Genomic DNA, 23,128 nt, shown 5'->3' on the forward strand with positions numbered 1-23,128 from the left:
GATATTAGTATTGCTACACCTGTTCTCAATTAAAATGGACAGAGCAGTCTTGCTGGCAGGCCTTTGCTTTTCATTTCTTGGAATATTTCTCACCATTCCCTTCTGGCTTGTAGTGTTTCTGTTGAGAAGTGAGCTGCTAGCCTTATTGGGGCTCCCATTTATGTTACTACCTCTTGTTGCCTTTAGGATTCTCTGCTTGTCTTTGATATTTGCCATTTTAATGATGATGTGTCTTAGAGTGGGCCTCATTGGGCTCCTCTTGAATGGGACACTCTGTGCTTCCTAGGCTTGTGTAACTTTTCTCTCCTCCATTTAGGGAAGTTTTCCATCATTACTTTTTCAAAGAAGTTCTCTATCCTTTCCTTACCTTCTTCTCCTCCTGGTATCCCTATTATATTGATATTATTACGTTTAAGGTTTTCCTGCATGTCCCTAAACACTTCTTCATTCTTTTTGAGTCTTTTTTCATTTTCTTGCTCTTTCAGGCAGGTCTTTTCCTCTTTGTTCTCCAGCTCGCTTATTTGATCCTCTGTTTCATCTAGCCTCCTTTTGATTCCTTCTTTAGCATTTCGCAATTCAGAAATTGTACTCTTCATTTCCTCGTGCCTCTTATTGATAGTTTCTATGTCCTTTTCATGCTGATATAATCTGCAGTAAATTCTGAATACTTTCCCTATAGATTTTTGTAATTCTTTGAGCTCACTGAGCTCATTTTAGAACCAGTGTTTTGAACTCAATGACTGGCAGTTTACTTGCATGTCTTCATTTAGTATTCTGAGCATTCCTCCTTTCCCTTTGATTGGGGGGTATCCCTTTGTTTTTCCATTATGTGTGAGACTCTTCTTTTTTGCTTCTGCTTCTTAAATTGATCTGCCTTGACTTCCTGACTCTGTAGTGTGAACTTCTATGGCAGGAGACCACTGTTTTTTCTTTCTGGATTTGCCTCTGGTGATGTCAGATGTTGAGCCAATCTGACCTTATAGAGACTTTTCGAGATGTCCAGGAATCTACTGTCTGTGGTTGTCTCCTTTACTTGTTAATCTAGTCACTGTGCCCTCAGTAGTCAAAGTTAGGCACCTCAGGACGGGGCAGAGTTCCTTCTGCAAGCAGGGCTATTGTGACTTCTCACGCTGCTTCCACTCAGGGGAGTGGTCTGCGTGAGCAAGATGGGTGCTGCAGTATGGGGGAGGAGGCAGCTCTGGGATCTCGCTGGCTACTCTCTCCATTCTCTCCTCAAAGCCTCCATCTGCAGTCTCTACTCAAGTGTCTCTGGAGCACTCTGTGACCCCTTTATCCAGGGATCTACTATCTGTGACTACCACTCTGTATTCAGCCGTCAGGTTTAAGCACCAGCGTTCCAGGCCAGAGTCTGCTGTGGGTGGGGCTATTGTGTCCTCTCAGTGTACTGTCCCTCACGGGAGTGGTGTGTGAGTAAAATGGTTTCTGCCCTATCGGGGATGAGTCAGCATGGGAATGCCTCTGGCTATTCCCTTAGTTCTCTCCCCAAAGCCCCCTTCCCCAGTCCCTGGGGAAAAAAGTGGGCGCAGAGTGGGTCTCTCCAGCCCACTCTGCACCCACTTTTGCTGGAGACCAAGGTAAGTGGCTGCAAATAAAAATTTATGCGTTGGCCCTTTAAAAGACTCTTTACATCTCCAGTTGCCTGTCTCTGGCAGAGAGTAACTCTGTTGCTTTTTGCATCTGGCTATTTTCTGTGTATTTTTTGAGTTTGGTGTTGCATGCTGGAGATCCATGCTTATTGTTTAGATTCCACTCTTCTCAGGGGGATCCAACTGGCCATTTCAATAACCCTCTGGAACTCCCACCTGTGGGCACCCAGCCAGTCTTTTCCAGTCTCTACCACACTCCTTACCAGTTAGGTTGTGCGAAAACTGATTCCTCTGTCTGTCTGAGGTTACAAGGCTCCTCTCTTACTATTGTTCAGTTGTTTGTTCCAGGTGATTTCTCTTTTAATTCCAGATTGGTCCTGGGAGGAGGTCAGTGTGACTTCCATTCACTCCTCCACCATCTTGACCCTCCTGGTTTGGATTTTTTTCCTCTGTCAATAACAGGCCTATTTTTATCCACATTATGGATGGGTAGCTAAGCACTGAAGATTATTTTGTGGGCACAGACTTATGTTCAGATGTGGGGATTTAAAAATAATCTGATGTAAGCTAATATTTAGTTTTCTTGGTACCAGGTCAGATCTGGCTTTGATTTTTCCTGGAACATATAGCTATAGAGTTCATATTTCCCTAAACTGGTAATACTTTAATCAATCAGATTATCTAGTCACTCTAGACTGTAAGAGGTTGTGACTCAGGGCCACTCTATATGGAGCTATAAAATAATATATAATATTTTAGCTAAAATTCTATTACAATGCAATAAGGAAGAAAAACAAAATAAAAAACCCATTCCTTCCTTTATAAATGTCTATGAGAAATACATTAACAAAGATTTTTAAGTATTTTTATAGTCAACATTTTTTTTTAGGACTAACTATACTGCAGGCATTGTACTAAGCTCAATTTAATTCTCAGATCAACATTAAGTGATACGTACTATTAGTCTTCTTCTATGAATGAGAAAACTGAGTTTCATAGAAGATATATAAGACTACCCAAGATGAAGCAGAGAAAGAAACAGGCTTAGAAGTCAGGCAGAATCATTCCAGAATCTGAGTTCTTAACCACTATGCAATATCAGCTCTTATAATAATACTCGCTGCTCCCAGATTTACCTCACTAACAATTTAAGACCCAAAGAGATCCATGGTCCAATCATTCCAGCCCTCAAAGTACTCCTGGTTGCTCATTTCTAGCATGGTTAGTTTAATGGAGTAGAATACAGTCTAGTCACTAACAGTTCCTGGTGTGAATTAAAGTTTGTTGAAACAGTTCTTTGCTTCTGTTACATATAGAACCGAAGCTCCTTTTTTTCTCGACCCATTTCTCATACACATATTTTTTCTTTATGTTTGGCTGCTTTCATGCTTGTTTCCAAGCTTTCAATGTAATCCTATTTCTTATAATTATTATTATGTATCATTGTTGCCTATTCTGCCTTATTCCCATTATAACCTACAAGGATTCAAAATCTAGTCTGGCATTGTGGAATTATTTTGGTGGGGAGTGAGAGTAGCTAACTATATAAACAAATGGCACAACAAAGCAGTATCACTCTAGACCTGTTTCTCAGCTTTAATATGCTCTTGAATCACCTGGGGATCATGCTAAAATGAAGTTTCTGTTAAAACTCAGCTGGGACCTGAGATTCTGGGATTCTTGACAACTCTCAGCTTATGCAGACCACATTTTGAGTAGCAAAGTTCTAGATTTGTCTGATCCTGTTATACTTTTAAGTAGGACCACAACTAAATGAATCTGGAGAGATTAATAGTTAGGACGTTTACAAAGCACCCTGAGCTTTCTGCGATTGTAATTCCCTAATTAATGCATTCACTAATCAATTTTAATGGTTAATTTCCCTGACAGTCCAGGAAATTTTTTTTTGTGTCTAAACTAAACCCTTAAGATGTTGGGCATATTTTCTGATTTTATCTTTAGTGGAGATGGAACTAGGACACCAGACACCATGATCATTCTCTTATGGATTAATTTGTTAATATAATTAAAAAAACATGAAAAGTTACTGAATGTTAACAGTAGTCTTTGGGGTGTTCCCTACTATCTACTTTTCTTCCCTTTAGGATTATACAATTTTTGGGACGTCTCAGTCAGTTCTCATCCCAGCCCAATGTTTATTTGCCTCCTCTAAGAAATCCATAAAATTAGACAATCTGTGTAATCCCTTGCCAAATCCTGTTGCCTTTTATTTAAATGAGTTATTTAAATGTTCAGTGACAATGTCCTGCATCAGATATAGGGCAGCAGGGAGTGTACTAGTAACTACTGGCCACCAAGCTTATAAAGCTCATGTTACAAAAAATGCACACTCTAGGCAGAATCTAGTAAATGTCAACATCAAAATAAATTGTGTCATACTGTTATAGTTATGACCATATGGTGAATATAAAAAAACATTTGTGAGGTAATTAAAAATAGCATACCAGGCAAAATTGGTTGTCCAGCAATTCCCAGTGGTGCCATTCCAAGATTATTCATTGCTGTGGCCCATGCAGTTGGATCAGACATAGGTAGCGTCATTGCAGTGGAATCCACATTCAGAGTTCTACTATTATCAGCTAAAAAGAAATTACAAGCAAAATAATTTGTTGTATTAAGGTTTCGGTGTCTAGATTATTTATCAATGTACACTCTGACAAACTCTACAGAAATTGACGGATGGATAAGTGGTGGATAAGGCCTTAATTTCAGCTCCTTATAAGGATTAAAGCAATACAGCTTGAACCGGCAGGAAGTCATAGAATTTGAAAACAGTTTGCCAGGTGGCATTTAAGAGTATTTCTATCTCCTTCCTTCCTCTCTTTCTCCTTCCTCCTCCCTTTACTCCCTCCATCCCTCTTTTTCTTCCCTTCTTTCCTCTTTTTTTTTTTTAACAAAGACTTTTTTTACGGCAGTCTTTAGGTTCACAGTATAATTGAAGGGAAGGTATAAGGATTTCACATATAACCCATGCTCCCACACTTGTATAGCCTTCCCCATTATCAACATCCCCCACTAGAGTGGTACATTTGTTACAACTGATGAACCGATATTGACACATCATAATCATCCCAAAGCCATAGTTTTAACACATTAGGGTTCACTTTCTTGTTGTACATTCTATGGGTTTGGACAAATGTTCACCATTATAGTATCATACAGAGTATTTTCACTGCCCTAAAAATCCTCTGTGCTCTGATTACTCATCCCTCCACAACCCCTAACCCCAGCAACCACTCATCTTTTTTATTTTCTCCATAGTTTTGCCTTTCTGTAATGTCGTACTGTTGGAGTCATACAGCATATGGCCTATCAGATAGGCTTCTTCACCTTAGTAACATGCATTTAAGGTTCCTCCCTGTCTTTTCATAGCTTGATAGCTCATTTCTTTTTCGTGTTGAATAATGTTCCATCATCTGGATGTACCACAGTTTTTTTATCCATTCACCTACTGAAGAACATTGTGGTTGCTTCTGAGTTTTGGCAATTAAGAATAAAACTGCTATAAACATTTATGTCCACATTTTTGTGTGTACATAAATGTTCAACTCCTTTGGGTAAATAACAAGCAGCACAATCACTTTATCAAATGGTAAGAGTATGTTTAGTTTTATAAGAAATTGTCAACCTTTCTTCCTAAGTGGCCGTACCATTTTGCATTTCCACCAGCAATGAATGAGAGTTCCTGCTGCTCCACATTTCTCACCAGTATTTAGTGTTAGTGTTCTGGATTTTGGGCATTCTTATAGGTATGTAGTTGTATCATTGTTGTTTTAATTTGCAGTTCCTTGATGATATATAATGTATAGCATCTTTTCATAAGCTTATTTGCTGTATGCATATCTTCTTTGGTGAGGTGTCTATTAAAGTCTTTGGCCCAATTTTTAATCAGGTTGTTTGTTTTCTTATTATTACATTTTAAGTGTTCTTTGTATATTTTATATAGCAGTCCATTACCAGATGTGTATATTACAAATATTTTCTACTGGCCTGTGGCTTGTTTTTTCATTCTCTTGACATTGTCTGTCAGGGAGAAGAAGTTTTTAATTTAATTAAGTCCATTTTATCAATTTTTTCTTTCATGGATAGTGCCTTTAGTGGTGTATCTAAAAAATCATCACCATAGCTATGGTCATCTAGGTTTTCTCCCGTTACCTTCTAGGAGTTCTATAGTTTTTTGTTTTATATTCTGGTCTTTAATCCCATTTGTTAGTTTTTAAAAAGGGTATAAGGTCTGTGTGTAAATTATTTTTTTTTTTGCATGTGATGTCAAGTTTTTCAGCAGTATTTGTTGAAAAGACTATCTTTGCTTCATTGGATTGCATTTGATCCTTTGTCAAAGATCAGATGACTCTATTTATGGAGGTCTGTTCTGGGTGCTCTATTCTGTTCCATTGACCTATTTATGTATTATTTCAACAATACCACACTGTCTTGATAACTGTAACTTTATAGTAATTTTTGAAGTTGGGTAGCAGCAGTCTTCCAAGTTTGTTCTTCAATATCATGTTGGCTATTCTAGGTCCTTTGTCTCTCCATATACATTTTAGAATCAGTTTATTGATATCCATAAAATAACTTGTTTGGATTTTGATTGAAATTACATTGAATCAAATTGGGAAGAACTGACATCTTGATAATACGGAGTCTTCCTATCTGTGAATATGAAATACCTCTCCATTTATTTAGTTCTTTGATTTTGCTCATCAGGATTTTGTGGTTTTCTGTTTTCTGTTTGTTTTTTTTTTTTAAGCATACATGACACAGGAACTTGGGATGATGAAGAGGTTTTCCATTCTTCTCATAGCCTAGTTGCAAATGATTAGTTCATCAAAACTTCCATCCAAGCTACTATCCATGCAAACCCAGAAAAAAAATCCAAGGGCTTCCATAGTAGCAATAAAAATGTAAAATTGTATTCCTGATCAAATTTCATATTGAAACAAACATATAATCACCACATATTAAATTAGCTAACTGAGTATTTTTGGAGTTAGAGGAATACCAGAAAATAAGCAGATAAGACACATAGTCCCTGCATTCAAAAGCTATACAACCTAATTGAAGAGACTGGTGATGACGGTGATGATTTTTATTATTGCTACTCTCACTATCTCCCATCCATTACTACCACCAATTATTGAACACTTTCCATATGCTACATAGTAAAGCACTTAGCATACATTATTCTCATTTAACTTTTATTTATTTTATTTTAACTCTCACCCAAGGATATGTTTATTGATTTTAGAGAGAAAGGAGGCTGGAGCAGAGAAAGAGAAACATTGATGTGAGAAACACTGATATAAAAGAGAAACATCAATGTGAGTGAGAGACATGGATCAGTTGTCTCCCATATGCACCCCAACTGGAGATCAAAACTGCAACCTAGGTATGTGCCCTGACTGGGAATTGAACCTGCAGTCTTTTGGTGTATGGGATGATGTTTCAACCAACTGAGCCACCCGGCCAGGGCTCATGTAACTTTTAAACAACTCTATGAGATAGGGACTATTTATATCTCCATTAAATAGACGAGACACTTTGAAAGGTCACATATATTGTCCAAGGTCATACAGGATGTTTACTTTTAGCCACTATGTTTAATTATATCCAATTAAACAATAAGGAAAAAGACCTCATATGGTGTAGAACAGAAGTGTTATTGAAGTTTAAGGAATGAAGAACTAATGTGGCTTGAATAGGTAGGAAAGGCTTTATGAAGAAGATAGAATTTGAAAGAATGGATCAGATTTCTATAGAACATGTCTTGAGTGACAGGTGGTTTTATTAGAGATAAAAAAGAGAGGGGAAGATATTCCAGGAGCATGGATGACATAAACCAAGACATCTAAGTGGGTTATATATGTATATGCAGGTACATACTGCACAATTGGGAGAGATATAACCGTAAGTCATCTTAGCACAAAATCACTTTTATTTTGGCACGCCAACTGGGAGGTAGGAGAAAAGTCATGGAAACTTTTTTTTTTTCCATAGATATCAGTAGTCAGAGGTAAATATCCCAGGTCCCCATGAAGCCTTTCCTTCCTACTCAAGAAGGGCTGGGCCAAAATGCCAAAAATATTCCTTGCAGCAGTTTGGCTACTCATTGGCTCTGCAGTCCTGGGAAATTTAAGAAAATCAGGAATTATTCTCAATAAGGAACTTTGAGATAAAAGAATGAGAATTTAAAATGGACCAATATAGCCAAACTCTAGAATAATCCAATTGGTGTGGGGAAAGGATGATCTAAATTACCATTTTTTTTTGTTAAAGGACAGCAATGTTATACTATTTTCAAACTATATATTAATTCAAAGTACTTGTTAAAATGTTAACAAGTAGAGTTCTTACTAGGCTTGTTTACATGAACAGACAGGGAACATTTGTAATTAACATTATTTTGCTACAATGAATTCAGTTCTTAAATTCTTTATTATTATTTTTTTATTGTTCAAATACATTTCTCTCCATTTTCCCACCACCACATCCCCCTGCCCCAGCCACCCCCAACTCCCTCCCTCCATTCTTCCCCATTTTGGCTTTGTCCATGGGCCCTTTATACATGTTCCTTGACTTGACCCTTCCCCTTTTCTCTCCTCCCCTCTTGTTACTGTCTGTTTTTTTCTTTCAATGTTGCTGGTTATATTTTCTTGCTTGTTTGTTTTGTTGATTAGGTTCCACTTATAGGTGAGATCATATGCTATTTGTCTTTCACCCCCTGGCTTATTTAACTTCTTAAATTCTTAAACAGTTCTTCCCTAAACATCCTTATATCCCTCCACTCCCCAACACTTATCTCCACCTGTCGAATCCTACTCATTTTTCAAGGGTCATCTCACTGTCACCTTGCCTATGGAGCCATCTCACAGGAATTAATTATTCACTCCTATGTGTTTCCATAACATTGTATCTAGAATTTGATTTTCATTTGTTTGCTTATTCTCTCACTCCTCCCCAATCCAAACTTCTATTTTACTATATGCCAGTTTCTGTGCTAGTGACTAAGAATAGGAAAAAAAACAACAACCCTCATTTATTATTATGGAAGAGTTAACAATACAATGAGAGACATGACCTATAAACAACCAATACAAATTACTGAATAAGTGCTATAACAAAATTATGAGCAAAGTACTATGGGAACAGAGGAGTAATTAAATCTGCTGGAATGGGTTTAAATGTATGTGTTTGGAGTTGGGAGTGGTGTGGGTGGAGGAGATGAATTGCCTGGAAAGCCTTCACTGACAAAGTATCATTTGACATGAATCTTTAAGGAGGGATAGGATTTTCCTCCAGGTAGTGATTGCAGGATTAATGTTGAACAACATTCCAGGAAGCAAAAACAACTGAACATATATCATCAACTGCCTTGAATTGTCCTTATTGGATATATGTCTCTCTTCTGCTAGATTGCAGGTTCTTTCAGGTCCTTATACTTTGTATTTCTGTGGTGTTGAATATCACTTCTCTTTTGTTTCTGATTTTATTTGTTTAGATCATGGAATAGGTTTTAGGTATCTCTGTTTACCTATTTATTCGTTCAGTGTCTAGTATAATGTACGTATTCAAGAAATATTTGAATGAATGAAGAAAATCAATTTATATTGACTTGGGGGCACAATAAGCAATCTATGCAATGACACTGATTGATTATTTGTATACTTTTTTTTATTGTTCAGATATATTTGTCTTCATTTTCCCACCACCATTTCCCCTGCTCTACCGACCCTCACCTCCCACCCTCAGTCCTTCCCCACTTTGCCTTTGTCGTGGGTCCTTTATACACGTCCGTGACTTGACACTTCTCCTTCTTTTCTATCATTAACCCCCTACCTCCTCCTGTCTGGTGACTGTTGGTTTGTTTTTTATTTCAACGTTGGTATTTATATTTTGCTTGTTTGTCTGATTTGTTGATTACGTTCTACTTTCAGAAGAGATCATATGGAATTTGTCTTTCACCCTCAGCTTATTTCAGTTAGCATAATGCTCTCCAGTTCCATCCATGCTGCCGCGAAGTTTAGTAGTTCTTTATCTTTCTTCTGAGTAGTATACCATTGTGTAAATGTACCATAGTTTTTTGATCCAATCATCTACTGATGGGCATTTAGCTTGCTTCCAACATTTGGCTATTGTCAATTGTGCTGCTATGAACATTGAGGTGCATAGGTTCTTTTGAATTTGCGTTTTGGGATTCTTAGGGTATAATCCCAGCAGGGGAATCACTGGATCAAAAGACAGTTCCATTTTCAGCTTTTTGAGGAAATTCCACACTGCTTTCCACAATGGCTGCAGCAGGCTGCATTCCGACCAGTAGAGTACTAGGGTTCCCTTTTCTCCACAGCCTCGCCAGCACCTGTTGTTTGTCGATCCGTTTATGATGGCCATTCTGACTGGTGTGAGGTTGTACCTCGTTGTGATTATGATCTGCATTTCTTTGATGGCTAGTGATGCCGAGCATCCTTTCAAATGACTCTGGGCCCTCTGTGTCTCTTCCTTGGAAAAGCGTCTGCCCATGTCTTTTGCCCATTTTCTGACTGGATCCTTTGTCTTCTTGGAGTGGAGTCGAGTCAGTTCTTTATATATTTTGGAGATCAAACCTCTATCTAATGTATCATTAGCAAATATATTTTCCCATACGGTTGGCTCCCTTTTCATTTCGCTGATGTTTTCCTGAGCTGTGCAGAAGCTTCTTATTTTGATGAGGTCCCACTTGTTTATTCTTTCCTTTATGTCGCTTGCTTTAGGAGACATATCGGTGAAAAAATTGCTGCGTGGGATATCTGAGAGTTTCCTGCCAATGTTCTCCTCTAGGACTTTTATGCTGTTGCAACTTCTATTTAAGTGTTTTATCCATCTTGAGTTTATTTTTGTGTATGGTGTCAGCTGATGATCCAATTTCAATTTTTTGCATGGAGCTGTCCAGCTCTCCCAACACCATTTGTTGAAGAGGCTTATTATTGCTCCATTTTATGCTTCTGCCCCTTTTCTCAAATATTAGATGCGCATACAGACCTGGGCTTATTTCTGGGCTTTCTATTCTGTTCCACTGGTCTATGGGTCTGTTATTGTGCCAGGACCAGATTGTTTTGAGTAGAGTGACTTTGTAGTATAGTTTGATGTCTGGTATTGTGATCCCTCCTACTTTGTTTTCCTTTCTCAAAATTGCTGCGGCTATATGGGGTTGTTTATGGTTCCATACACATTTTTGAAATGTCTGTTCTATTTCTGTGAAATATGTCATTGGTATCTTAATAGGAATTGTGTTGAATCTATAAATTGCTTTGGGTAGTATAGACATTTAGATGATATTAATTCTTCCGATCCATGAGCACGGTATATGCTTCCATTTATTTGAGTCTTCCTTAATTTCTTTCTTGAATCTTGTATAGTTTTCTGAGTACAGGTCTTTTACCTCTTAGGTTAAATATATTCCTAGGTACTTTATTTTTCTTGTAGCTATATCGAATGGTATTTTTTTTCTGATTTCTTCTTCTTATATTTCATTGCTGGTGTACAAAAACGCCTTTGATTTCTGAATATTGACTTTGTATCCTGCTGTTTTGCCAAATTCACTTATTAGGTTGAAGAGTTTTTTGGTAGAGTCCACAGGGTTTTCTATGTACACTATCATGTCATCTGCAAACAATGATAGCTTTACTTCCTCCTTTCCTATTTGGGTGCCCTTTATTTCTTTTTCTTGTCTGACTGCTGTGGCTAGGACTTCCAATATGATATTAAAAAGAAGTGGAGAAAGCGCACATCCTTGTTGTATTTCCGATCTCAGTGGGAAAGCTTTCAGTTTTTGCCCATTGAGTTTGATGTTGGCTGTAGGTTTTTCATATATGGCTATTATTATGTTGAGGAATGCCCCATTTATTCCCATTTTGCTGAGTGTTTTGATCATAAATGGGTGCTATACCTTATCGAATGTTTTTTCTGCGTCTATTGAGATGATCATGTGGTTTTTGTCTTGTCTTTTATTTATGAGATGTATTACGTTTATTGACTTACGTATATTGAACCATCCCTGCATCCCTGGGATGAATCCCACTTGATCGTGGTGGATAAACTTTTTAATGTATTGCTGGATACGGTTTGCCAATATTTTGTTGAGAATTTTAGCATCTATGTTCATCAGCGAAATTGGCCTCTAATTTCTTTCTTGGTAGGATCTTTATCTGGAATTGGGATTAGGGTGATGCCGGCCTAATAAAAAGTGTATGGGAGTCTTCCTTCCTCTTGGATTTTTTGGAATAGTCTGAGAAGGACAGGGGTTAGCTCTGCCTTAAATGTTTTGTAAAATTCTGTGAAACCGTCCAGCCCAGGGCTTTTGTGTGCCGGGAGTTTCTTGATTACTGCTTCAAATTCTTCAGCTGTTATTGGTCTGTTCAAGCTTTCTGTTTCTTCCTCCTTCACTGTTGGAAGATTATACTTTTCCAGGTATTTGTCAATTTCATCAAGGTTTTCAAATTTCTTGGCATATAACTGTTCATAGTAGTTTCTGACAATCTTTTGTATTTCTGTGGTATCAGTTGTTATTTCTCCTCTTTCATCTCTGATATTAATTTGGGTCCTCTCGCTTGCTTTCTTGATGAGGCTGCTTAAAAGCTTGTCGATTTTATTTATCTTTTCAAGAACCAGCTCCTGGATTGGTTGATCTTTTGAATTGTTCTTTTTGTCTCTGTCATTCAGTTCTGCTCTAATCTTGACTATTTCCTTCCTTCTACTTGCTCTGGGATTTATTTGTTGTTGTTTCTCCAGTTCTTGAAGTTGTAGTGTTAGGTCTTTTATTTGAAATGTTTCTATCTTTTTTAGGTAAGGCTGTATTGCTATGAACTTCCCTCTCAGGACTTCCTTTGCTGTGTCCCATAGGTTTTGTTCTGTTGAATGTTCATTTTAATTTGTTTCCAGAAACTTTTTGATTTCTTCTCTTATCTCATTATTGACCCATTCATTGTTTAATAGTCTACTGTTCAGTATCCATGAGTTTGCAGGTTCTTGAAGTTTCCCTTTGAGGTTGATTTCCAGTTTCAAGCCCTTGTGGTGTGAGAAAAAGTTTGGTATTATTTCAATTTTCCTGAATTTGCTGATGTTTGCTTTGTGTCCTATCATGTGGTCTATCTTTGAAAAACTGCCATGAGCATTTGAAAAGAATGTGTATTTTTCTTTGGGATGTAAGGTTCTATATATGTCAGTTAAGTCTATTTGATTCAGTGTATCATTCAGCTCCATGATATCCTTATTGATGTTTTGTTTGGAAGATCTGTCCATTTTTGCCAGTGAGGTGTTGAAATCCCCTACTATCAGTGTGTTTTGTCTATATCCTTTCTGAAGTCATCCAAGATTTTCCTTATATATTTGGGTGCTCCTAGGATGGGTGCATATAAGTTTACAATGTTTATGACTTCTTAATAGATTCTTCCTTTGAGTATTATAAAGTGCCCCTCTGGGTCTCTTTTTTTGGTCTTTCTTTTGAAATGTACTTTGTCTGATTGCAACCCCTGCCTTCTTCTCTTGCCCATTTGCTTGGAATAATTTCTTCCATCCCTTTACTTTCAACCTGTGTAAGTGTTTTGCTCTGAGGTGGGTCTCTTGTAGGCAGCATATGTGTAGGTCATGTTTTCTTATCCATTCAGCTATCATGTGTCTTTTGATTGGGGCATTTAGTCCATTTACATTGAGAGTTATTACTGATAGAAACCTATTCATTTTTTCTCTTTGTACCTGTGTTTTTCTCTTTCTCACTGTTTTTCTTCATCTTCTTAAACCAGTCCCTTTAGCATATCTTGGAGTGCTGGTTTGGTAGAGATGTATTCTTTTAGCCTTCTTTTGACTGGGAAACTCCGTATTTCCCCTTCTATTTTAATAGAGAGCCTTGCTGGGTAGAGCAGCCTTGGTTGTAGGCTCTTGCTTTTCATGACTTGGAATATTTGTTGCCATTCCCTTCTGGCTTGTAGTGTTTCTGTTGAGAAGTCAGCTCCTAGCCGTATCAGGGCCCCCTTGTATGTTACTCTCTCCTCCCTTGCTGCCTTGAGGATTCTCTCTTTGTGTTTGAGAGTTGCCATTGTAATGATGATGTGTCTTGGAGTGGACCTCCTTGAGTCCATCTTGAGTGAGGTCCTCTGTGCCTCCTGGATCCATGAGAGCCTTTCTCTCCTCAAATTGGGGAAATTTTCCATCATTACTTTTTCGAGGAGGTTCTTTATCCCTTGCTCCTCTTCTTCTCCTTCTGGTATCCCTATTATGCAGTTATTATTGTGTTTCAGGTTGTCTCCATTTCCCTAAATGCCTCTTCATTCTTTCTGGGTATTTCTTCCATTTCTTGTTTTTTCTGGGTGCTTCTTTCTACCTTATCCTCCATCTCTCTGATTCGATCCTCAACATCATCCAGCCTGCTTTGGATTCCTTCTACTGTGTTCTTCAATTCAGAAATGGTATTCTTCATATCCTCTTGTGTCTTCTTGATAGTTTCTATGTCCTTTTCCAGGCTGATATAGTTTGCTGTAAGATCCTGATAGTTTCTCATAGTTCTCTCTGAACTGGCTGAGCTCATTGAACTTCCTTAGAGCCAGTGTTTTGAATTCAATATCTGATAGTTCCTTTGCCTCTATTTCATTTAGCTCTCTCTGTGGGGATTCTCCTTTTCCACTCCTTTGGGGGAAACTTTTTTCTTCCCATTTTTGTGACAATATATTATTTTTTTAAGAGAAAATCTCTCCTCTGATAATTTACTCTCCTATAATTCTCTTTCTTATGTCCAGGTTTCTATCCACTGGTTTTTATGCTTGCTGTAATTTGTTACATAATTGTATACAAAGTTGAGAAAGTATTTGCCAACAAACAGAGTAGGAAACAATCTTGTCTAGTGACTAGGAACATGGATGTGCTTAGCATATGGCTCTGGACCAGAGTTTAGATCTACTACTTAGTAAGCATAATGTGTTCATTCTTTCTTTCTTTTATTTTCTTCTCTTTTTGTTGGTGTTCATTCCAGCCTCCTTTCCATATTCACCATACATTCACTGAACATTTATTATGTGTCAAGCAGCATTTTAGTTGTTGAAAACATTATGGTGAGTCAAAAGGCCTCATCTTTGGAATTCTGAAGCTATGCTCCAGTGTAGGAAGGAGACATTAAAATACAAATGAAAATAGCCCTGGCTGGTGCGGTTCAGTGGACTGAGCACTGGCCTGAGAACCAAGGGGTTGCTCGTTTGATTCCCAGTCAGGGCACATGCCTGGGTTGCAGGCCGGGTCCCTGGTGGGGGGTGCGTGAGAGGCAACCACACATTGATGTTTCTCTTTCTCTCTTTCTCCCTTCCTTCCCCTCTCTAAAAATAAATTTAAAAATAGTTTAAAAATACAAATGAAAATAAAATAATTACATAATGTGATAAGTGTTCTGAATAAATAACTGGGCTTGATGAGGAAAAGGGCAAATGATGGAATTAGTAAAATGATATTACCTGTCTGATAGGTTTGTTGAAAATTAAATGAAAAAAATGGGGAAACAATTTAGCATGGCTTTTTTAAATTTTTGTTTATTTATTTATTATTGTTCAGTTTCAGTTTTCCCACCTTTCCCCCTGTTATTCTCCCCTGCCCCGTACCCCCTACTCCCACAGTCAATCCCCCCCATTGTCTGTGTCCATGAGTCCTCTATTCATGTTCCTTGACAAATATTGTGTACTTGGTAAATGGTAATAATAAAATGGTTATAGTTAAGATGATAATGATGACGTGGTCCCAGCCCTTGTAGGGCTTGACATCTAAAATAAGCCAGGGGGTAAAAGATAAATACCATATGATTTCCCCTATAAGTGGAAACTAATCAACAGAACATTGAAAGAAAAAAACAAACTGACAGTAATGAGAGGGAAGGAGGGAGGGGCGTAATGGGGAAAAGAAGGGGAAGGGTCACGTCAAGGAACGTGTATAAAGGGCCCATGGACAAAGCCAAAGTGGGGAAGGACTGAGGGTGGGAGGTGGGGTTGGGTGGGGCAGGGGAAAGTGGTGATTGGAAAATGGAGACAAGTGTATTTGAACAATTAAAAAAAAAACAAAGAAGACATCTTGTATAAATCAAAAAATAAAAAAATAAAGACGCAGAGTATATATGAATTATTATAATACATCATATGGATATGAAACTGAGGCACAGAGAGTTTAAGTGATCAGCTCAATAAGACACAGCTGAAAGTGATGAACTAGAAACATGAACCTAGGTAGTTCTGATGTCAATGACCACAATCTCAGGAGTCACACTAAACTCCCTCTCATAAAGCCCATTTTATTTTCTCTGTACTCTTAGCTCACTGAACACATTACTACCATAGTCCTTACTAGAGTATGTTTTTTATCACCTCTTTCTATGCCTATATATCCCCCTAGATTCTAGAATCCTCCTCCTTGTTATTTCTCCTACCTAGACAGCACATCTCACATGAAATAGATGTTCAATAAACTACTTTAAATAAATGAAGAAATATAATAATGTATATGACAGTCCTGCACAGACATTCTTTTTCCCAGAAGTAGGTGCCAAGCTATTCAGTATGGGATACTACTCTATTGTTGTATGAAGATAAAATATCTTTTGGTGTTTTTCTTCTGAGTACAGCATATTAAACATTTTAAATGAAGAGTGTGAGGAAGATCAAATGATGATAATTTGAGGTATTATAATCCTAACATACTGATAATATGAGAAAATCACAATCAAAGAAATACAATCTCCAAGAACAATAAATCTAGAGACGGTAAGATAATTTTCTTCACAGAGAAATTCTTCATGAGCAAGAAAGAATTGACTGGAATTTCTTTGAGAACTTAGAGTAATTAAATTTACTAAAATAAATGTGCATGTAGCTGCCATATTTAATTCCTTGAAGCAGTGCATATAAACCTCATTTACTTTTGTGTATACTACAGTGACTAGCTCAAAATAGGTTCCAATAAGTGTACTTTTAAATAAGTGGACGCTTCCAAGAACTTAGCAATTGTACAGTGTGGCTTACCTGCTATGCCTATTCCATAGACCCACATCCACATAAAATCCCTTTGCACTGTGTGGTTCTGAACCATGGGCTTAGGTCTCTAGTCATTTCTACAGAAGATAGATAGTGGTCCAAATCTGGGTGAGACATTAGACCCCTGGAATATACCAGGACTTATATAAATGGTGAAAAATAGTATTAATGATAGTAATTATAGGACAACTAGTGATAGTTAACACTTAATAAATACTTATATGTGCCAGACATTGTTCTAGGCACTTTATATACATTAATTTAAAACTTATAACAACCTATGAAATACAACCTCTCATTATTCTTGCCATTATCCCCATTTTACTGCTGAGGTACTGGGAATAGAGAGTTTAAGCAACCTGTTCAGGGTCATACAGCTAAATTGCAGTGGACCCAGGGTTCAAGCCCAGGCAGTCTGGCTCCACAATTTATGCTCTTAACTATTGTACTGGCCAAAAAGTTAATTTTGTTTTTCCAGTATGATGACTCTAGCAGCACTTAGTTGTCTTTAAGTTCATTTGAAACAAGTTTGATACATGGTGGGGAGTCCATGTGCCATGAAAGGCTGACAGGGTACTGTTTACAGAGTGGTCCAGGAAATAGCACTAGAAATACTATGAGAAAAGAGAGAAGGAAAAAAGAGAAGAAAATTCCATCAGAAAATGCTTGCATGGAACACAGAAGAAACCCCCATCTCTAGCATATCATACCCATACAGTAGGCACTCAACAGTACAAGGGCAGGGTTGGGTGTCCAAAAACTAAATAACATTGTGCCTTCTATCTTGGCTAAAGAAAGTAAACAGCAGGGTAAATCATATTTTGGGTCTGCATTAAGCCCAGGGCTCAAGGTTTTTCTGTTTGGTATTTATTGTTCATGAAGCGATAAATTGTGCATTGTAGGTGTTATTTTGAATCCCTGTTCATTTTCTTTGAAAAGTAACAATCCACCATTGCTTGTGAACAGTGCACATAAGCCGCACTTTTTCTCTGACCACAGATGTCACTGGCAGTGATGCCACAGCTTGCATCATTGTTACGTGGGGTGAGAGAACTGATAGAGGCTTCTGAAAGACAAGGCTCCCAGGCAGCTTAAGAGAAATGATGCTATTAGATAGGCAAGGGCTTTGTCTCCTTGTGTTACCAAGGACAGATCAGAGACCTCAAGATGTCACAACATATTATTCCCTGCAGAAGTGGAGGGAAAAGGAAAAGAAAAAGAAAAAAGAAAAGGGAAAGAGAAGGTTTTTATGCTATCCTATATAGTAGGGAGTCATTCTCACATTAACTGTGAGTGTGGCGGGGTATGGGATGGGATAGTAGCTTGATCCTCAAGGTATGCAGCTGAAAACCTCAGGGTCGAGGGTGCTTTCACAAACTGAGCCTCACTCATCCTGGAAGATTCCCTGTTCTAGTCTATAAGCTGGATGGTCATGGAGATAGCCACATCCATATTGGAGTAGTTATAAGGATGCTCAAGCCTTCTCATTAGATGTATAAGAAGCTAGGGCACCAAGCCAGACTTCCAGACAGCAGTTGCAGTGTGGGTGGGCATGTATCAAGGAAGAAGTCCATATGTTTTGGTATGTGCCCCTCCAAGGAACATACAATATATACCCTATATTTATGAAGGCAACAGGGTATAGTGGAAGACATATAGACTTTGACACCAGAGAGATCTAAAATCAAACCTGGGCTCTATTATTTACTAGCTTTCTGACTTTAGGCAAGTTCCACACACTTTGTAGCCTGTTCATTCACTGGTACTTGGAGATAATGAAATCTCTCTCTCAGGTACTAAGCTAGTTATAATAATGTTGATTCCTAATATTGCCTTCAATTCTTATTATGTGCCACACACTGTTTTAAGTGTTTGTAATCTAATCCTCATAAACCCATGAGATAGGTAATATTTATCATTAGACCCATTTTACAGATAAGGAAAATGAAATGCAAAGAAGTTAGGAAGTTGCCCAAGGTCACATATGGAGTTGATACTGGAGCTGAAATTCAAATTTAGGCAGCATGGCTGTAGGGCCCACACTCTTATTTATCACTGTTATATATCATCACTGCAGTATAAAGAATGCTGAGCTGGATATCTGACAGAGAGCAAGTACTCAATCATAATCTGAGTCGAACTTCCTTTATCTTTCCCTTCACTTTTTTTCCAATTAGGAAAGAAACTGTTCATCTGCCATTTGGGGGTCTCTTCTCCCACTTATCTGAGCTAAAGCCAGGGAGCTTATTTGTTATTTCTGATTGGCTGGCACAGGTTGAAAAGTGTCAGGGATAGTCTTTGTCACTTCAAGGATATTAGCTAGATGTGAGCCAGGAGAATAGATTGAGGTTGGATGCAGGGGTCCTGGAATACTGGTAGGCCCCATCATGGGAACCATGGAGGGTTTCCTCAGTTAGTAAGAGCAGTGGCTAACTGCACTAAAGGGGTTCTCTGGACAAAGGTCCATAATTCCACACCCCTGGCTTCTTGGGATTCTGAAATACTAGCGAACTATTATTACCCTGGTGGTCTAGGGTGAATGGTTGACTGTGGCCCTCCAGTCTTTAGGACTGCGTCACCACATTCATTCCATATTTCCTCGCTTAATATTTAGACAAACAGCATTGAAAGCATAAATTGGTGGCAAAAATGCTACCTTACCCTAGCTCTTTTAACATCTGCACTAATTGCCTGTTAAGTCATACCGTTCTTTTCCTGGTTTTGAAACAGACATATTAATATTACTGTCAGGATCCCAAATGTTGTAGCTACTGGTTTTCGGCTAGAAATCTTAATATTTAACAAATCAACTAATATGAATTTCAGGTACTGAACATGCTCTTTAAGTTAATGGCATGACTGGTGATAGACAGGGGAATGGAGGAGGGAAAAATAAAAGAATGAGCTCTGTAAGCTCCCAAAGCTCTGTGGTCTATGGTTTCCTGAGGTAAGTTGCATAAGAGATGACTTGGCAATCCTGCTGCTACACAGTTAGATGTCTAGCGAGATCTCTTGGTGAAAAAAAAAGAATAGCCCTGGGGTTAATCCACAAGCCATTTTTGCCTTAGCCCTTATTGCTGAAAATCTTTCCAACATGTCTCGGTCCACTTGTTTGCCATAGGAGAGAGAGTAAAATGAAGATAAATACAGCATGAACTAGTTGTAGAATTAGAAGGGCTGAGTTTGTACTCTGGCTCGACTGTTCACTTGCTGTGTAACAATCCCTTACATCTGTGTCTGTCAAAGTGCAGTCCTACCATGTACATCAGAGTCACCTGAAAATTAATTTAACATGTTAAATCCATCACTATTGGGTGGTATCGAGGTGAAATGTCCATGTGTTCCTGGCCTTTGAGGGTCTCATAGATTAGCAGGAGAGACAGACATGAAAAGAAAAACTATCATACAGTTTGATAATGGCTAAAAAGAGAGACACAAAGAAGGGGGAGGCAGTTACTCTGCTAGGAGGGAGGTGGTACTGGAGGACAAAGGGGAGCATAGAGGAAGTGATATAAAGCTGGAGAAGGTGACTTTAAGGTGAGTTTTGAAAGATAAACCAATTATTATGGTACTGTGGATTTCTTAAAATGTGTAGGAGATGAGGCTGTATTTGTGTTAAGTATAAAACCCAGCATAGTCTTGTCTGGGGGGATGAGCATTTGTAGAGAATATTTTCGTATCAGTTTACTTATTATTCCTCTCTCCTACAAGTAGAATGTTTAAAAACTGGAATCATTTTGTATTTTCCAGTTGGTTGGACTTTGAGAGGATGGGTATTAGACTATAATTTGACTTGCTTTGCAAGTCACTAACTACAAGGCCATGATCTAAGTCAGGTGGGTGGGAAACTGCCCATGACCACTATAAACAAGTGTTAAAGTGCTAATGATAATGGGAACTTTGGCTTGAGAACTAGCTACCTCAGCAGAGACATCCTCAAATATTAAGGGCAATGCTATATATACACATACACATGCATGAGGCAGTGACTAATGGCTCTGCTTTGGGCCAGGAAGCCTGGCCCCTTTCTAGTTTCTTTGTCTCTACAGGTAGCCCTACTAGAGTTTTCAAACTGTACCTCAATTTGACAAGTAATCAAAAACTTTTAGTATACAGAACTTTGCACTGCCCCCCTCCAACTTTGTTTTAAAGTGACTACTTTTTTTTTTTTATGCAGCACATTTCCATCAACCTCTATAATGTCTTTGGCTAGACCAAGCATGATAAACTCTCAAGTCTTAATGCTTTGTGACCCTGAAAGAAAAAAAAAATATCTGAGTTCTAATCCTGACCCACCACTTGTTAGCTGTGTGATGCTAGGGAAGTGACATAATGTCTCTGTTCTTCATTGTCCATACCTGAAGAAATTAGGATAATAATAGTACCTATCTCACAGGGCTTTGGTAAGGAGTAAAAATGAGAAAAAATGTGAAAAAAGGGCTCATTGCAGTGCATAACTTCAGTAAGTGGTAGGAGAATACTAGAAATTATTATTAATATATTAACCATAGTGGACATTACCTTTCATTGCTTATGGGAAACAGGGGCAATTGCAAGTGGAAAGAGAACAGAGTGTTATAATTCCTTCAGGTGTAAAGGACAGGACAGTAACAGTATGGGAACCAGTCATTAATAATAGTGGGGAGTATATTTAAGCAAAAAAGAATAAGATGGCTTTTCTTTAACCAGTTCTCAACCAAGAACATTGCCAGAATGAAGAACAGGACTAATTCATATGCCTCTCATCCAATTGATGAATTTTTAAAAAGTGGTACTGCTAATAAATTCTTCAAAAGATCTTCTGATGTTACCTTCCTCCACTGTATATACGCCCAATCCATCAGACATGCTGCCAAATCCCAATTGCTTTTTTTCCCCCAAAAAAGTATGGATGGCATTTCCATCCATGCTCTTTCTCTCTTAATCACCCCATGTGATAAGGACAGGAGGCAATGGGGCAGGCAAGAGAAGAACTTGCTCTTCATCACCAGCTACTCAGTAAAACGGAGGTTATGGCCATGGCTTTGACCTCCACAACAGTTGGGCAGAGGACACCAAATGTATCAGTCTACCTGAGGAACAATCCACACACAAGTGATTTGGTCATCAGTTGTGATTCTGGGACAGTATTGATAATAGTGTCTTTCCTGAAATAATTCTTATATATGATGCATTTTGCCCAATTTCATTCAATATTTCTCCTTCAGCAATACAACAATAGTAGTCTACATAACAAACACATGTGAGTTATTGACTTCCCTTCCTTCTATCCATCTCTGCTCTAACTTAAATTTTCTTCTTGAGTCAATCTTCTGGCCACTAATGACATCACTTTTTATCCATTTGTCTGTTTCATTTTAAATTTATCATTAACATGGAGGAGACATAAGCTGTTAAAAATTAAGACAGCCAGGTTGGCGATGATCTTCAGAGCAAACCATCCAGGCACTGGTAGAGCATATTTGATTTGAAAATGATTACAAAGGGTGAATTCCCTGCAAATAATGAATTGGAAAGAAAATCATGCTGGGGGTGTTTGCTTATATACTTATTTCCACACGGAAGAAAAGACCTAATTCCTGTCAGCCTGTGCTTAGAGCACGCCTAGATTGGCCAGAGAGAAACCAACCAGTGATGAAAGTAAATACACATGCCCACCACTTCATTGCATTCTCTGTCAGATTCAACACCAAGGAAAGCCATAAAGATAGTAAGTCTTTGGGTAACTACTCATAAATCCATGGTTACAGTTCAAGCACTTAGCTTTGAATTCCCAAAAGACCATACCTCTGTTGTTTGCTCTCCTAGAAGCCAGAAGTTCACTGTTAGAAAGGGGGAGGAGGCAAGGCAGCTGTAATACTCAATGACCCCGGGAAAATCCTGGGAACGTATGCTCTCCTTACAAATTACAATTTCTTGGGAAACTAACAGGTATGTTATTGGGACACACCATCAAGGCAAACTGGCTGAGGTTTTTATCAAAATGTACTTAGCTTCCAAGACTACTGCTCCTTAAAAATGTAGCTTTTTTTTGCATATCACATCCTATTTTCCACTGACTCACATTGCCTATTTTTCATTGCTTAAAATAAATATTGAGTAGACACAAAGGGGGATTTATAAGATATAAGCATAAAGCATAAAACAATGATGGCATGAAAATTGTATATTCATCATGCAGTTTAAGAAAAAGAATACAACTATCACCTTTAAAGGTCACCCTGTGCCTCTCCCTGATTCCTTCCATCTCCCCTCAGAGATAACCACTATTCTGAACTTTCTGTTAATCATTTCTTGCTTATCTTTGTAGTACTATTACATATAATGAGGCTGTCTCTTCAGAAAGGTTTTATCTGAATTTCTGAAGGATTCTTTAGTTGCCAGAAACTTTAACTCATGCTGTTCTCCCTCATATTCCTCCCCTCTCCCTTGCTCCCCAACCCAGCTTGTCCAGGAGTTAGTAAT

The 23,128-nt window shown here is 38.1% G+C and overlaps 1 protein-coding gene across 7 annotated transcripts in view; it reads right to left on the reverse strand.

Moving 5' to 3' along the window:
• ENOX2 (ecto-NOX disulfide-thiol exchanger 2) overlaps positions 1 to 23,128 on the reverse strand; it is a 384,343-nt gene that overhangs the window by 114,755 nt on the left and 246,460 nt on the right. For 6 of the 7 annotated variants that reach the window (XM_054577016.1, XM_054577017.1, XM_054577018.1 and 3 more), the window contains one exon: positions 4,073 to 4,207. The exons of the other annotated variant lie outside the window; for it this stretch is intronic. In XM_054577016.1, the coding sequence (XP_054432991.1) occupies positions 4,073 to 4,169 (97 nt within the window). In that variant the 5' untranslated portion in view covers positions 4,170 to 4,207. The remainder of the gene's footprint in view (positions 1 to 4,072; positions 4,208 to 23,128) is intronic. 7 annotated transcript variants of the gene reach the window in all.

Source organism: Pteronotus mesoamericanus, unplaced genomic scaffold, assembly GCF_021234165.1.
Source record: "Pteronotus mesoamericanus isolate MK-2021 breed Mesoamerican mustached bat unplaced genomic scaffold, CSHL_Meso_final contig_40, whole genome shotgun sequence".
In the NCBI taxonomy this organism is placed as follows: domain Eukaryota; kingdom Metazoa; phylum Chordata; class Mammalia; order Chiroptera; family Mormoopidae; genus Pteronotus; species Pteronotus mesoamericanus.